The sequence below is a fragment of the Pogoniulus pusillus genome, chromosome 15 (genome assembly GCF_015220805.1).
Source record: "Pogoniulus pusillus isolate bPogPus1 chromosome 15, bPogPus1.pri, whole genome shotgun sequence".
NCBI lineage: Eukaryota > Metazoa > Chordata > Aves > Piciformes > Lybiidae > Pogoniulus > Pogoniulus pusillus.
Window position 1 is genome coordinate 23246899 of NC_087278.1, and position 16627 is coordinate 23263525.

General features: G+C 47.4%; 1 protein-coding gene across 1 annotated transcript; it reads right to left on the minus strand.

Moving 5' to 3' along the window:
- Window positions 1-1066: 1066 nt before the first annotated feature.
- LOC135182046 (aldo-keto reductase family 1 member B1-like) lies at window positions 1067-11933 on the minus strand. Its single transcript, XM_064155756.1, has 10 exons — window positions 11788-11933; window positions 10647-10814; window positions 10042-10158; window positions 8808-8885; window positions 8297-8419; window positions 4535-4641; window positions 4310-4391; window positions 3733-3816; window positions 2874-2956; window positions 1067-1682 (listed from the first exon to the last, which is right to left on the minus strand). Exons 1-10 carry the CDS (start codon window positions 11851-11853, stop codon window positions 1640-1642), a joined length of 951 nt encoding a protein of 316 aa, XP_064011826.1. The 5' UTR covers window positions 11854-11933; the 3' UTR covers window positions 1067-1639.
- Between the last annotated feature and the right edge of the window lie 4694 nt (window positions 11934-16627).

Sequence of the window (16627 nt, forward strand, 5' to 3'; positions counted from 1 at the left end):
TAAGTTACAGTAGGCTGACCAGAAAAGATTAAGAGATGCATTTGAAGATAAAAATCTGTTTCCTCAATATAATTCTCAGCATTTATCAGACAAGAGTCATACTAATTTTTTTTTAGTACCTTTTTATCAGTACCAGGAAGCAAACCACCTTCTTTACAAATAGGAGGAGAACAACTGCAGTCATGGCCTATTTTAACCTGATAAGCTCCCTTTAAGGTGTGCTGTGCTATGCTATGCAGTTGTGGGCTCAGAATCTCACCTTACATTTAGCATTTAGGGGTGGTTACACATTTACAGTTCTGCTGTGTCACTTCTTTCATTTGTTCAGAAAGAGCCTTCTTTCTTCCAGGCTTACACAGCCTCCTTCAGAGAACAGTTTACACTAAATCAACTCAGACCTTGGGAAAAATTAATTGCAAGAACATGCAAGAAAATCACCCTAACAACAGCTTTAAAGCCATTACTGGTAAGCACTCTGAAAACAATAAGCTCCCCAAAGGGATAAATACATCCCAGGTGTCAGAATGTAGGCATAAGCCCATTTTTCTGTGCTTCCAGACTAAGGAGCAAGTGTATGATCTTTTCACAACAGGATTTTCTTGGAAACCCCTTTTTTTTTGTTGTATTTGCAAATGGCAGCTTGTCCAAGCACAAATTTCCTTCCTGCATCAGAAAGGGCAAGTTTGCTGCTTACTCGAAGGAGCCTCATAGGTTGCTCTCTAGGCCTCATGTCTTCAGTGGAATGAGCCTTCTAAGCCATGTATACTATTAATGACAAGAGAGACTAACTTAAACATTAGTATGTTAGCTGTCAAGGCATATCAAAATCCTCTGTTGGAAGAGAGATTCAGACTCACTGGCCACAGGCACACTGCAGTGCACATGGATGGCCAGAGGCCATCAAGCTCAGGTATGCACTAGCAAACAGCTAGCAGGCATACATAAGCAACTAACACCAACAGTAGATACTTCTTGATTTTGTGTAACCTCTATAGACAGCCAATATAATGCAGCTACTCCAGCTTTACTACCATCAGAGCACTGCTGAAATAACCATCTCATTACACACAGTGATGAAACTATTTTATTGTAAGCAAAACCAGTCTTTATATGACCAAGAAACCAGGACCTATACACTTTTTCAAAGAGCTACCCAGGTAGAAACTGCTGTACTTAGAAATCAATTTGTACTTCAGATTAAAGGAAAATAAAAAGAGGCATGGAGTGTTACAAACCCAGCAAAACCAACCCAAAAAGTAATCAGAAAAAAAGCAGACCTCATTAGTCACATGAAATCTGCCAATATCCTGGTCCTTCTAAACAACAGCCACTAGCTGTGCTCCAAAGTAGAAGTGACTGCTTGTTCAAACTTTCACAGGGTTTTCTGCTTACCCATTCCAGCCACCCTGTTTGGCAAAGACAATCTGCTAGTCCTCAGTGTGCTCTTCAGAACCATTTCTGCATTTCTTCCAAACAAACCAACAAATCCACAAAGCAATCAAATACATATACGGCATCTTTGTTAGGGAAGGAGGGGGGAAAGAGGCAGTGGGATGAGTCTGAGAAAGCTATGTAGACAACTCGTAGGCAACAGCAACAGTGTATCTGGAGAGAGCTGGAGAAAGGCAGGCAACCATCTTCAGTATTCTGCATTGAAAGGGTAGTCCTTGTGAGTTTTGCACCTGAAGGAAACCAAAGAGGAAAGATTACCTTGAGGGACTGTCTGTGCAAAGAGCTACCAAGGGAGGAGCTGAACTGTGAGATGGCAGAGTCTTTTCTCCTTGCTGACATGCTGCATTTGTAATGAAGAAAGGTTCTTGAGTGCCTTCTGCTGTTTGGGCTCTGACCACTTCAGGCAGCGTGGCCTAGGTGTTTTGTAGACAAGCTATTCAAGGTTCACTGCCAGGAAGTCCCTATTTGCAGCCCAACAAAGATTTTCTATCTTGCTTTACACTTCCAAGCTGCAAATCCCCATAGAATCAACCAGGTTGGAAGAGACCTCCAAGATCATCCAGTCCAACCTAGCACCCAGCCCTAGCCAGTCAACTAGACCATGGCACTGAGTGCCTCATCCAGGCTTTTCTTGAAAGACCTCAAGGGACGGTGCCTCCACCACCTCCCTGGGCAGCCCATTCCAATGCCAATCATTCTCTCTGTGGAGAACTTCCTCCTAACATCCAGCCTATACCTACGCCAGCACAACTTGAGACTGTGTCCCCTTGTTCTATTGCTGGTTGCCTGGGAGAAGAGGCCACCCCCCACCTGGCTACAACCTCCCTTCAGGTAGTTGTAGACAGCAATGAGGTCACCCCTGAGCCTCCTCTTCCGCAGGCTGCACACCCCCAGCTCCCTCAGCCTCTCCTCACAGGGTTTGTGTTCCAGGCCCTTCACCAGCTTTGCTGCCCTTCTCTGGACACACTCCAGCACCTCAACATCTCTCTTGAATTGAGGGGCCCAGAACTGGACACAGTACTCAAGGTGTTCAACCACTTCAACTGCCCCTGAAGAGCATAGTCAGTTTTTATAATGCTTAAGTGTCACAGCAGAAAGAAAATCCCACAAGGAAAGCTGAGCATTGACACAAACTCAAATTCTTGCTTTCTCCAGTACAGACAAGATTGAGTAAGCAGCTTCTGGCTCCAATTGCAGGTACAGAAAGTTTCTTAGAGACTGACCTGAACGTGACGTTTGCTTTATGCTCATTATGATTTGGTTCATAAAAATCTTACTCTGAAAAGGTATTCTGAGAATGACCCCTTGGAAGTTGACTTTGCATATCCTGAATTTCAACCAAGCTTAATACCTGTTACTTCATACCATGACATAGTGGTAACTTAATAGCTTGGAAAAAAAACAATCCCACTGCTACTTACGCTTGCATTTCACAGGCTCTCCAGTTCCTGTTGAAGCTAAGAATAGTTGCCATCTCCTCTTTAGTCAATTCAAAGTCAAACACCTGACAAGATAAATAGCTGAAAATCAACTACTTGAACAAAATCAGATTGCAAAGAAACCCCCAAAAAAACCCAGCAAATCACAAGGTTAAAGAGCAAGTCCACAGCGTAGGTGTGCTTGTCTGAAGAAATGGCTGCTTTGTGAACAAGGGGAAAAAACAAATCAAAAGACAGCTCTGGATTTCTGAGATGCCATTAGCTGAAGAGAGGGAGAGGAAGTGGCAGAAAAAGGAAGGAATTGAAGCACTTCGAGTTGCAGTCACATGTGCCAGTTGTTTAAAGAAGTTCAGAAAGCACTTAGTGTGGCAGAATGCCTCCATCCTCTCTTTGTGAAAGATGCAGCTTCATGTCCTGTTCCTCAGCAACACCTACAAGGCTTTCATATTCCACACAATGCAGAGAAGTGTCTTCCAAAGTCCTAGGGTTGGTTTTAGTCACAACCACTCAATCAAGAACAACAACATTGCTTATGGACACAAGGACTCTTTTCTTAACGATGCTTGCTGTGCATTGGTCTGCTGTGGTGTGCTGCTTCCTTCAGGCCCCAAGCACTGACTCATCCACATGACACAGAACACAACTGCTAAGATTATCAGCAGAGCTTTGTTGACTCCTGCTCTTCAACTATAACCTTAAGTGTATGTAACTGTACAGAGAGTAAAAGCTCAGTCCCTTTGCCTGAGGTGTTAGGAAGGGTAGGAAAGGACAGCTGCTTGTTTTTCAGGGGAAGGCCCTGCCACCCCTGAGCACACCACTCCGGTGGCTCCTGATGACTCACCTGGAAGTTCTCCACAATGCGCTGTGGTGTGACAGACTTGGGAATCACAATCACATTTCTCTGGATGTGGAAACGAATGAGAACCTGCAAGAAGCATACCAGTGGATTAGAGAAACTGGCTTTGGTTGCTTCCAGTGATTGTCTGCTGTAAGCTGTACAATTCAGCAGAATTAACCCACTTCTGCAGTGCTACATTTCAAATCATACCTGAAATCTGAGCAGCTGCTTATGAAATGGAGAGAAGTGGAGACCTGCATAGGAGGCCTCCTTTCTCCTTTGCCATCCAGTTCACTGACACCTGGTTCCTTCCCATCTAGACTTTCAGTAGGCTATACAAGAGTTTACTTCTCTCCAACAGCACTGAGATGGGAAGACTGAAGCATGTGAAGATGCATCAAGGCAGAGTTTGTTGTTAATAGTAAAGAAGACCTTCCAAGCAGGCAATATGGGCCACAGAGTGGGGAAAAAAGTATTCATACTTAATGTAGAAGGAGCACCACAGACGACAGAGAATGAAGAGCTAGTTTGTCCTTGACACTGTCACTAGTACCTGCTATGTTGTGCTGCATCTACCCACCTGTGCTGGAGTTTTGTTGTGCTTGGTTGCAATCTCTTTGATCTTGGGGTCGTCCAGAAGGGAAGGATCCTCTGGCTTAGCCCTGCACAGACAAAAGATCAATGGCAAAAGACTTCCCATAGATCCAGTCTAGCAAAGATCTGCATATGGGGGAAATAATTAATGGTGCACTTGTAGTCTGTTTCAAGCATGGCAGCTCCTCTGAAAAGCACAGAACAATCTTACCATGGCCTGTCAGGAGAGCCAAGTGGACTGTAGGCTGTCACAGCAATCCCTTTGGACTGACAGTACTTGATCAGCTTCTCCTGGGTAAGGTATGGATGGCACTCAATCTGCCAACACAAGAATGCAGTCAGTGATCTAACTGCTTTAATACTTTCCAGAGATTACTTCTTAATCAAATGCTGATTTTTCATAGAATCACACAAGCATTCAGGTTGGAAAAGTCCCTCAGGATCACCAAATCCAACTGAGGACCCTACTATACAAAATTCACCCCCAAACCACATCCCCAGGCACCACATCTAAGCAATCTTTAAACACACGCAGAGTTGGTGACGACTCCACTCCCTGGGCAGCACATTCCAATGCCTGACCACTCATGCTGGGAAAATGTTCTTCCTAATGTCCAGTCTAAACCTGCCCTGCTGCAGCTTGAGGCTGTTTCCTCTTGTTCTACTGCTAATTGCCTGTGACAAGAGACCAGCACCAGCCTCTCCACAACCTCCTTTCAGGTAGCTGCAGACAGTGATGAGGTCTCCCCTCAGCCTCCTCTTCCTCCAACGAACCATCCCCAGCTCCTTCAGTCACTCTCCATAAAATTTACTCTCCAGGCCCTTCACAGTTTCCTTGCCCTTCTCTGCACTGGCTCCAGCTCCTCAGTGTCTCTGTGTTGAGGTGCCCAAAACTGGACACAGCACTCAAGGCGTTGCCTCACCAGAGCAGAGCACAAGGGGACAATCACCTCCCTGCTCCTGCTGGACACAGCATTTCTATGTTTGAGGCTCTGTGGGACACTGTGCAACTGTACAACCCTACCTCCTTTTTACTAGTTATAGCAGTTCTCTCATTTCAGTGAGGAGTTCAAGGACCACACCACCACTCCTTAAAACTTTGCTGAGCCACAGTCGCTAGCACATGGAATGATCAGCTGCATAACTGCTTAAATGGGCACAGTTCAGTAAAATGCACACAGGAGAACTACAAAATCTAACAACAGGACAGCAGACAAGTACAAAGTTCTTTTCAGCTGTAATTAAATAAGTTATAAGGCAGGGTTGGGTTTTTTTATACAACTACCACCTCTACTTCCATAGCAGTATTGTTTCACTTGTTTCTATTTGCTTGCTCTCAATTCTCCTGCTGAGTACGTCCACTCTGCAAACCCTAAGTATGGCTAACTGCTACAGATTATAGACCTTCAGCCCACTGTTCATCATAAACCAGAAGATTATCTACCAACAGAAACAGGCTTCTGAACAGTGGATCTGTATTCTGGTAGGCTAATGCACCGACCTGCAGGAAGGGACAGGAATTACTCGTGTGTAGGGGGCAGTGAATGAACACCAGTATCTGATACTCTGCCCAGTGGCATTTTCAGCATAGTTCCCTAGCAGGAAGCACTGCTTTTCTTTCAGCAGGCAACATCAAGAACCCTTCTGATCAACCTGTCACTTGAGCCTTCTGCAGTATTCAGAGGGAAGTCCCTGGACACTGGCAGGTGGAGCAAGAGTGCAAAACACAGGATCAGTTTGCAGCCTCGAGTGCTTTATTTGTGGTTCTAGCTGCTTGCTGTTATCAGAAGCCTGCATAGTGGTTTCCCTTCTTGGGCACATTGAACAGGACAGCAGGACATGACTCAGGGTTTTGGTACAGACTACACACATTTACTTTGCTCTTGAGTACCTGCATATCCATTTTTTTTCTCAGCTATGCATAAATGCTACCTATTGGAAAGTAAATGAAACAAAGTCATTCTTACCTGCCCACTGGCACTCTACTTGAAGAAGAAAACAAAACAACTTCTGAGCTGCATGATCTAGCCTTTCTTACATTGGGACCAGGAAGAAGAGCCTGTTGTATCTCAAGCTACTGCAGTTCAGATTGTGATGGGCACAGAGAGAGTTTGCAGCAAGCAATATCTCTGTTAGCCTAACTGCTAAGTGTTAGTAGCAGACAAGCTTTTACTCTTGCAAACAAGTTTTGAAGGAAGGAACCAGATTCACTGCTCTAAGATTAACTTGATTACAGCAATCAGAGAGCTTGAGAAAATTCTGCAACCATGAGAGATAGGTCAGTGACTTCTGTGCAAGAGACAAGGGTAATTATCAACCACAGTGACAGAGACAATGAGGTGTGGCAGGTGTTGAAAGGCACCATAAGACTACCAAGAATCCTCAAAGGACATTGGGACAGATCACAAAAATACACCCTGAGAAATTTTGCAGTTCTCAGAATGTTTCAGTTTTATGTTGAATGGACTTCCAGAGAACAAGCCTAATGGCTTTCTAAAAGAAGTGTTCAAATTCTGCCAGTAGCTATGCTCCAGTTACCACAATAAATTAACAACTCTTGTAATAAGCTACTAATAACTATGACTGTAGTCCTTCAAATGCCAAAGCAACCAAGGACAAGGCTAAACCCAACAAGGTGCCACCTGAGCACCTGATTTCTTCAGCAAATTGCAGCAGACTACAATCATGTCAAGTTTGCAGGTGATGCCAAATTGAGAGGACCAGTCAATAGACTCAAGGGCAGGGTTGCCACTTCAGAGGGATCCACTGAGGCAGGAAGAACAAATCAACAAACCTTATAAAATTCAGCAAGGCTGCACACAAAGCCCTGAACCTGGGATGGAAAAGCCCCATGCAGTAACATACACTGCAGCCTGAGCACCTACAAAGAACTATGCTAGAAATGATTTGTAGTCCATAGTAGGCTGAGCTGAACATGACCCAGTAGTGAGCCCTGGCAGCAAGGACACAGCCAGTAAAATTTGGGGAAAAGTGATCATCTGCCTCTGCTATCACATGTCAGACTGCCTTTATAATACTGTGTCTAGTTTTCCCTTTCATTATGTCATGGATTCAAGAGAGGGCCACCAGGATGGCTAGGGGCTGGAGAAACTCCTGCACATGGAAAGGCTGAGGAAGCTGGGCTCATCCAGCCTGGAGAAAGGAAGGCTTCAAGCTGTAGCTTTCCAATACCTAAAAGAAGGTCACCCAAACACAAGCCAAGCCCTTCAGTGGTCCGTGGTGGAAGGACAAGAGACAACAAGCGTAAGTTGAGAGTGCATATAAGAAAACTCTCTTCCTCATATACCCAAGACAAGGGGTCAGGCAGAGGAGCAGGCTGAAGAGGCTGTGCAGTCTTCATCCTTGCAGGTATTATAGCTGTGCAAAGCTGTGGGCAACTCTGGGCTGTGACTCAGAGCCGATTATCTCCCAAGGTCTCCTACCACTCAAATTTTTCTAAGATATTAGTCAAGTGCTATCCATATACCTGGACACTTCTACTCTATGTCCTACCTTACAACATCATTTCTTTCCTCCCTGAGTCTGTTTGGAGTCCAAAAAGCATGTTCCTGTTCAGTTCCCTCACTCATAAGCAACAGGCCACAGAAGAGTTGTAAAAAGGTCATCCAATTCTATCAGGTCCTTGTATACATACAAGGAGTTTTAGTCCACTTCTAACAAGTTCTTCAAGCTAATCCAAGTTTCCCCACCTCACTTCTCCCTCAGAAAAAAGGGAATTCTGGAGCTACTCCTTGCCAGACTTCCAAGCAGTAGTACAGACAGTCTAAAAGACAGCACCTTGCACATCCAGAAGTAGTTGAAAGAGGAGATAGATAATATGCTGTGTCTACTGCACTGTCTCTCTTTATAGTCTTGTTCCATACTAAGAGCTTAGTAAGTCTTCAAAAAAACAATAGCAAGGCCAAAACCCAGCACCACTCAAACATTCACCTGCAGTCACTTAGCAGCTTACCTGGTTATTTGCAGGCTTGTACTTCAGTCCTGGCTTGTTCAGGATTCTTTCAATCTGATCATGGTTGAAATTGGAGATTCCAATGGCTTTTACAAGACCAGCATCCACCAGCTCTTCCATGGCCTAACAGATAGAAGTACAAGGCAGCAAAAAGCATACATGACAGAGCCTGAAGAAAATGTTCTTCCCTGACATGGCCTATTTTCTACACAAATAGCAGCAAATGTGCATGTAGATTTTCAGAGTTCAAGTCCAAGGGGAAAAAAAACATACATAGCACTTGTATATATTTGTGCCTCATCTCCAACTTCAAAGCTGAAAGACTCATTCTTTCAGACTGGAAATTCACAGCAAGTTAAAAGTGGAAAATAATGATACCAATTGATCTACTACTTCACCAGCAATTCCTTCCAAGTAGCTCTACATATATGAGACCACTTTGGTGAAGGTAATAAAAACAAGAGACTGCCAGGAACAAGCCCCACAATTCTCCTGCTGTGGTGAAACTTACCTCCCATGTCTGCAGAATATCTGTGTTGCTGGGTATAAAGACACCTTTGTCATCTGTGGGGAACAGCTCCTCTCCTGCCTGTCAGTGACAAATAAAAAATGCTGGAAACACTTTGGTGGGAAATGAGTTTAATGCTAGCTAAAGACCATGACACTACAAGCTCCTACTGCAGGACATTCCAGTACTTTGCAGTCTTTTCTTTTGCTTTCACAGGAGATTATGGAAGTTTTACCCACAGCCATCCCAGTAAGAACAGATACTCCTGCTGGATACAATTTCCTCTGGCTCATGGAAACAAGTATGGTCAAACATAACTCTCCACTTACAGAAATAAGCTAGTTTAGTTTCTGCATTACACAGACATAATGTGTTCTATTAAAACGTGTAGTAAGTACCCACTTAGGACCTGGAACATGTTTGGTCTGTATGGGACCAGATCTGCTGACAGGTCATTCATGAGAAGATTCACTGTTTAAAGCTGCTGACCAAGGGAACATGGGAGCAGCCTATGTTCCAGTCAGGACTACATGCCAGGTATTGACTTCATCCAGAACAGCCGTTTTCTACTGGTAAGTTATCACACAATGCATTTTCACTTTCTGAAAGTACAGATGCTATAAACCAGGAATCTCAGAAGTGACAAGCAGAAAGATTTTGATCAGGCTCCAACAGAAGCCCTAAGATCAGAAATGTTCAGATGGAGAAGAGAAATCATGTCTTTTGCATGCCATCAGTCAAGAACTTAGGAACTATAACATATCACCTTTTGAAATCCAAGGTCTGAGGAATCCTAAGCATACCACAGCAAGGGGCCATTCAATGTGTATGGTATTAAGCAACTCAGTAATCAAAGACACAAATGGAAGACAGAAACATTTTCTCGTTCTGTGATTCTGTAGCATGCAGAGGAAAGAACTGTTGGGCAGCAAAGCACAGCCCTCCTTCCCACAGAAGGAACCACACTGCTGCCAGTTGAGCACACTTTGTAGAAGACAACACCTGGCAGTAATCAAAAGGAGAACAATGTAACTGATGGAACCTGCCTGTAGTTCAAAGTCTTCCTCTCCCACAATCAAAGGGGCAGGAGAAGCTGAATGAAGCTGAGCATCAGAAGTATACAAGAGACACATGATTGTCTTTATCAGTTGGAGCAACGACTGGGCTGAAAAGCCAGAGTGCTCTTCAAAACTGCCAGTCATAAAAGACAGAGCCCAAAGGATTGCTATTACTGTACCTTGAAACCAAGAGGCCAGTGAATGAGGTAGAGATCCAAGTAATCCAATTTCAGGGCAGTGAGAGTTTTCTGGCAGGCTCCTTTCACCAGAGACTTTTCATGAAATGTGCACCACAGCTAGAGACAAAAAAGCCAAGGCACACCATGACTTCCTAGAAGGTTAACCCCCTTCTGTTCAGGAAAGTACCTGTTCCCTCTGGAAGGTGATATGGAGCTACTTCATCCTACTGATTTTCAAACAGGGCTTGCTCTGCGAGCACAGCTAGCCTGTGATACTGAGGCACTATGTGCAGTGGCAGCACAAGTGGCAGTGCCAAGGCAGAAAGCAGTAGTTTGGTTTTATTAAAAACAATGTAATAGAAGGTCAGCTGCTGCATGAGACAGGACAGCATAACTTAATGCCAGGATAAGTTTAAAACACCACCAGTACCAGTGATACACACTGCTTAATTCTTCACACTAGGTAAGACAAAGTCAGAAGCTTGTCTCAAGAGTGACAAGTTCTAAATCATTCCATGCTGCACCAGAGAGTAAGGAAAGTAAGCAACTTAGGGGTGATGAAAAAAGCCAATGTATCCTGGCATCCTATGCCACCAGATGCATACCTTACTGACAACAAAGAGATCCTCTCGTTTCACAACTCCTTCCTTGATTTTCTGCTGGATCCCATCCCCAACTTCATTTTCATTTTGATAAACGTAGGCACAATCCAAGTGACGGTACCCAGCATCAATAGCAGCTACCACTGCAGCTGTTACTTTCCCTGGTGGGGACTGAAAAAAATAACATTCAAGAAACTCTAATCAATGTATATTTTTCTTGCAAGACAAGAAAATGACCATCCCAAAATAAAGAACACTAGCAGCATCAAAAAGACACCCAGTTTTCCTTCCTTCCCAGTTCTTGAATCTGGATGCATCTTTAATGCCTCAAGCTACGCCAGGGGAAATTTAGGCTTGAGGTGAGGAGAAAGTTCTTCACTGAGAGAGTCATTGGACACTGGAATGGGCTGCCCGGGGAGGTGGTGGAGTCGCCGTCCCTGGAGCTGTTCAAGGCAGGATTGGACGTGGCACTTGGTGCCATGGTCTAGCCTTGAGCTCTGTGGTAAAGGGTAGGACTTGATGATCTATGAGGTCTCTTCCAACCTTGGTGATACTGTGAATGCAGGCTCCTGACCTTAAAGCCAGCCTCCAGACATCCCACTGCCACCCCAATCCCCGGCTGGGCGCAGCCCAACAGCTTTGCAGAACTGTTAACTCCAACATCAGGGCAGTGCTCCAGAGCCAGGCTAAAGCCTCACATCGTTTCTAAGAGCGGAGACCAGCAGCAGCTCCCAGCCTGGGGAATTCACTGCAGCGAAGGGGCCTCGGCGACGCGCGTCCCTGGCTGAGCCTTGAGCCGCCCAGGAGCGTCGGCTGCGAGGGCTCAGCAGGCAGGGAGGACCCTCAGTGCCGAAGGCCGCAGACAGCGCCGCCGTTCTGGGGGGGGACCGCGCCCGGGATTCCGGTGGTGCCAGCAGCGCTGCGCCTAGGCCCGGGGTGCCGAGGAGGACGGGCCCCACACCGGGCTGTGCTCCCACACCGGCAGCGACAGCTGCGGCTCTAAGGCCCCCGCCGCCTGCGGCCGCACTCCGCACAGTGCGGGGCCAGGGCAAGGGCGCCCGTCCCGCACGGCGGTAACGGGCAGCTCCAGGCCCGGGCTGGGCGCAGTCGGCTGCAGCCACCCTCTCGCCACCAGCTCAGTTACCTTCCATGTGCCCAGCCCAAGGATAGGCATCTTGGCCCCGGTGTTCAGCTGCACGTAAGTCGCCATAGCTTCCAGCACCACACGAAAACACGCCCGCGGCTGCTCCTGGCCCAGCGCCTTTAATAGCGGCCAGGCCCGCCCCGCCCCGGCGCGGCGCGGAATGGAGCGGAGTGAGGGCATGGCGGGGCGGCGCCGTGCGGCGGAGGGCAGCTGCCGGGCTCGGGTCAGCCTCACCGGCACGCAGGGACCTGGTTTGTGTCAGACAATGCTTAAACCAAGGCTGCACCAGCCTTGCGAGAGGCGTTTAGTGTGCAGTGCTCGGTTGTGCCTCCGCAGCCGGCCGCCAGCCCCGCCGCGGCACCTCTCGTCCTTGATGGCAGCCGTGTCCGGGATGACAGAGGCGTCAGCGGCGCCCGGAGAGACGCTCGCAGCCTCTGTGCTTCAGGCCAGGGAAGGGCTGAGCCCTTTGCTGCAGCAGCGTCACCCCACACAGCGGGGGTGGCCTGGCATGGTCCCCCCTTGCAGGAGCCTTGTGACCCTGCGAGGCAGTTAGAGAAGCCTCGGTCTGGCTGGCTTGCGAGTGGGGAGAAGCCATTCCCTGCACCAGGCAGGACAGGCGCAGCTTCGCCTTCACAGGGAAGCGACCTGTGGCTTAGGGGTGATTCAGGATAAAGTTTTTATAAAAGCAAAAAATTGGATGTTGGGAGACTTTTTTTGTAAGTGTTTTGGAAGCTGCAGAGGAGGAACAGTGAGCTATTAACGAGTAACACAACGGCGTGACTGTCCCTCTGTCTTCGCGGAGGGGCTGAGGGCGTTCTGGCATTAGATGCACGGTGCCAATCGTACTTTTGGGTGCCCAGTAACCTCGCATCAGAAACTGGTGTCGAAATTTTTGCCGACAGGCAAAGGCTGTTCTCCCGAGGAGGTGGCAGCACAGTGGAAAAACCCCAGGCTCGCCCAGGAGGCTCTGCTCAGGTGCGGGGAGGTTTCTTCAGGTGCGAGCACTTGCTCTGGCTGCCGCCCGTGGGAGAGGCCTCTGCTGGCTGCAGCTGGGTGCTGCTTGCTCCATTTAACTAAAGGGGGCCAAGGTAATGGCTTTTCCTCTTGAATGTTCCCCCTGTCTTGTGTCAGTGCCATCAGCCGTTCCCAGCAGGATGAGATGTGTTTTCACATGAAACTGTTCTGTAACTGTGCTTATCTTTTGCCGTTTGGGTTTGGCTTACCCTGGCAGTTGCTTCTCAGAAAGATGTCTGCGTCTCCTCACAAGAGGCTTCAAGCAGAGTTCTGTATCTTATGTTTGTTGTTGGCCCTCATAAGTAGGAGACTTTCCCATCGCAGCTGTAAGGCAAGCTGCCTTTCCACTGTTTACCTCTCCTGCCCGGGGAGGTGGTGGAGGCACCGTCCCTGGAGGTGTTGAAGCAAAGCCTGGATGAGGCACTTAGTGCCATGGTCTGGTTGACTGGCTAGGGCTGGGTACTAGGTTGGACTGGATGAGCTTGGAGGTCTCTTCCAACCTGGTTGATTCTGTGATTCTCTGAAGGTCCTGTGGGGGCCATCACATCAAGGCAGGGCCTTGGAGAGAGAGGAAATAGTGCCTGTGTCACAGGGTGACAGCCAGCTGGTGAATCTTGTGTGCTGTGTCCTTGATAACATGGCCAGCTGCTTATTTGCAGTGAGGAACAGTGTGTGGGATGAGTTTTTTTTTGGTGTTAATTCAAACGGGATCCATATGCAAGGTTGTGCACTAGCACAGGATGTGTAGTACCGTGAGAGTCTTTTTGTTTTGCTGACATTCAGTAACTCATCACAGGTGGTGACTTTGGAGGGCAGCAGTGTTTGGTATCTGAGGAGAACTGGGCCTAAAATAATGGAAGTGGATCTTTGTGGAGGCAACACCCTAAATCTTCTACTAATCAGACTGTGCTGGCAGACTACATTTGAGCAAAAACCCTTTCAAACCAATATGACTCCCACTTGTAACTGCTGACTCAGGCCTTTGGATGAGGTACTGCCTAATTCCAAATTGGTGAGCAGCAAACCATAGCAAAGAGCCAGCAATGCCAAGGTCCTGCCACCAAATGCATTTCTTGGATACATGTTCTGGCAATAGCTGTACCTCAGGTAGAAACATACTTTAGTCATATTGCATTAATGCTGCAAACCACCAAGTAATTATGATCAAAACAGTATTTGCTTGTTTGGTTGTTCATGGTTGGGGTTTTATTCACAGGCTCACAAGATGTTAGAGGTTGGAAGAGACTCAAGGAGATCATCAAGTCCAACCTCCCTGCCAGAGCAGGACAATATCATCTAACACAGATCACAATACCCTGTGGCCTGCCCAAAAAAGCATAAAGTGTGGAGGTGGCAGAATTGGGACATGCAATCACCTCTACTTGTAAGGGGTTGAGCTGCAGCAGTCTATGGCTTTAGGGCTACCAACAGATACAGGCATAGTTTTGAGGTGAAGATGTGAAGGTTTTAAGCTTGAATCCCTCAGAAGGGGAGGCTGGGAAGTCCTGCTTTGCTTGGAACCTTTAAAAAGGGAGGTTTATTTTGCTCAAGGGGGTGCTCCAGTTCTACCTCTGGGTGCCAGGAGACAGATCTGAGGGTCTTGGCTGAACCTTACTGTGAAAGACCTTGGTCTGTTTTTCCCTCTGGGCTCAGATCAAGCCAGGAGCGTATCTTGGTGGTTCTCCCATCTTACCAGAGTTGCTGAGGCTTTCATCTTTGCACTGGTATTTGTCTGTTCATTTCACCTGCTTAAAAAACAAGCCCCGGGCACGGCCAAGTGCTGAGAAGTGCTCCCACTGCTGGGTGAGGAGGACAAGTTTATGCTGGCAGGCGGACGTGGGCAGGCAGTGACTCCAAACTGCTCCGGGCTGGTCGGAACCAGTTCCAGATGGCTCCAAAACCAGTGTTGCAGGTGGGAAGAGCCGATGCTCCCAGTCCACCAGCCAGGGAAGAAGGAGGGCAGCACTTCACCTGGAAGGGCTGGCTGCTGAGGGGCTTGAGCTACTCCTAGCCCTGGGGACAGCTGCCCACCCACCTGGGAGCACTAAGTAGCTGGGACTGAATGGTAAAGGGAAGAATCAGGCACCAAGACCCACGCTCAAGGAAGGGATTGGGATGAACTAAGTGTAATCTGTGGTGGAAATGGAGGAAACACAGCTGAGGATAGGGAGGGAATTGGTGTCTGCTTTAGCCAAAGGCTGGGGAAGAAAGATCTCATATTTACTGGTTTGTTGTTCTGTGGTCTTTCCTGCCCCCTCAGTACCTGAATTAATGATTTATTTTTTTACCAGTTTGTGTTAACTGGTAATAAATCAGTTTATGTTGCCCTGTGATGAGACTGCTTTGCCTGGGAAGCTGCTAGAGGATATCTGTGATGCCCAGTCCTGACATGGTCCAGAAGTGGAGTAATCAGAAGGACCGTGGCAAGAGCCATAAACCTGGTCCTGGCAATACATGATGGTGGAAGTGACACAGCCAGTGTATGTCCAAGGGTGAGTGCAGATAGCATGTGAACAGCTGGAGAAATGAGGGACCTGGGAAGACCACTGCTGGGTGGGAAGGTGGTTGGGAAGAGATAGACAGGTGCTTCCTCCAAGCCCAAGCTCCAAACCCTGGTGTAGTGCTGTCTTCATGTGTAGGATCCAAAAGCACTGCCTGGGAAGCTGCAGAGTGGTTGGCTGTGAAACATGAGAGAGTTGTGCTGCTGCGTTGCAGCTGTGTGCTGGCCCTTGCCACATGCTGCAGATGGGGCCACAGAGAGACTAGGACCACTCAGCAGAGCAGGGGAATGAGGCTGATGATATTTTTGGAGTAATGTGTACTAACAAGTGCTCATGATGAAGGGGAGGCTCTTGATCAGAAGTGAGCAGTAATGCTGAGTTGTCTGGCTGGAAAGTTAGGAAGGCCAGGCTGTAGCTGCAGAAGCAGTGATTGACTCAGAGGGAAACCTTGACATCTCTGAGGGAAAACAGGCAACGTGAAAACAAAGCTCTTCAGGCAACCTGAGTTGAAGGTTAAGCAGACCTGTGGAGATGAGAGTGCTGCTCCTCAAAGTGTGAGCACTCTCATGACAGTCCTTGATCAGAAATGCTCAACACTTGCAGCAGCTGGCGTCCCTGCAGTGGCTGTGACTGTGCTGGCAAGCTGCAGCAGATGGGATACAGCTCTTTCTCTTGGAAGACTGGGTAGTTTGGGCTCTCTGCTGCACTGCACAAGGAAGACAGACTTTTAGGATCTGATAATGAAGGGTTGTGTGGAGCAATGATCCAGTTCTGCTGATCTCACAGATGAGAGAGAGACCAGGAAGAAGGAGGTAATTGACTGCAGTTCCTTGGACTGCTGCATGGTGTTTACAGGTAAAGGGGAAGGGGCCCTGGAAAAGTGGTAATCGCTATGCTGTGGCCTGTGAGCTCCAAGGTCTGAGCACAGTTATTGCCACCCCCCTGGTATTGTCTGATTAGCTGGTGGAATGTCAAGGAGTCACTTGTATGTACTGTACTGGAGTAAGCATGCCAGAAGATGGATGGGAGGTCAGCAGCATGGCCACGCAGAACGGTGGGCATCAGGCACTGTGCTTGACTTTGGAAGAAGTTTTAGAAAGGTCAAAAGAATGTGAAGATTGTTGAGGTGTTGGTTCTTGATAATTTTGTCTGCTGGGGAGGGGGAAGCTTTGTGGTGTGTGTTGTGTCAGTACTGGTGAAATGTTAAACTAGTCTGGTCTGCCAGGGACAAGGGATGTTGTGATGATATTAAAGGTAGAGTTCACACAAGAGTAAAAATACAGCTTTCAGTAAAAATATATCTTGTATATATCTTGCAGTGAGGT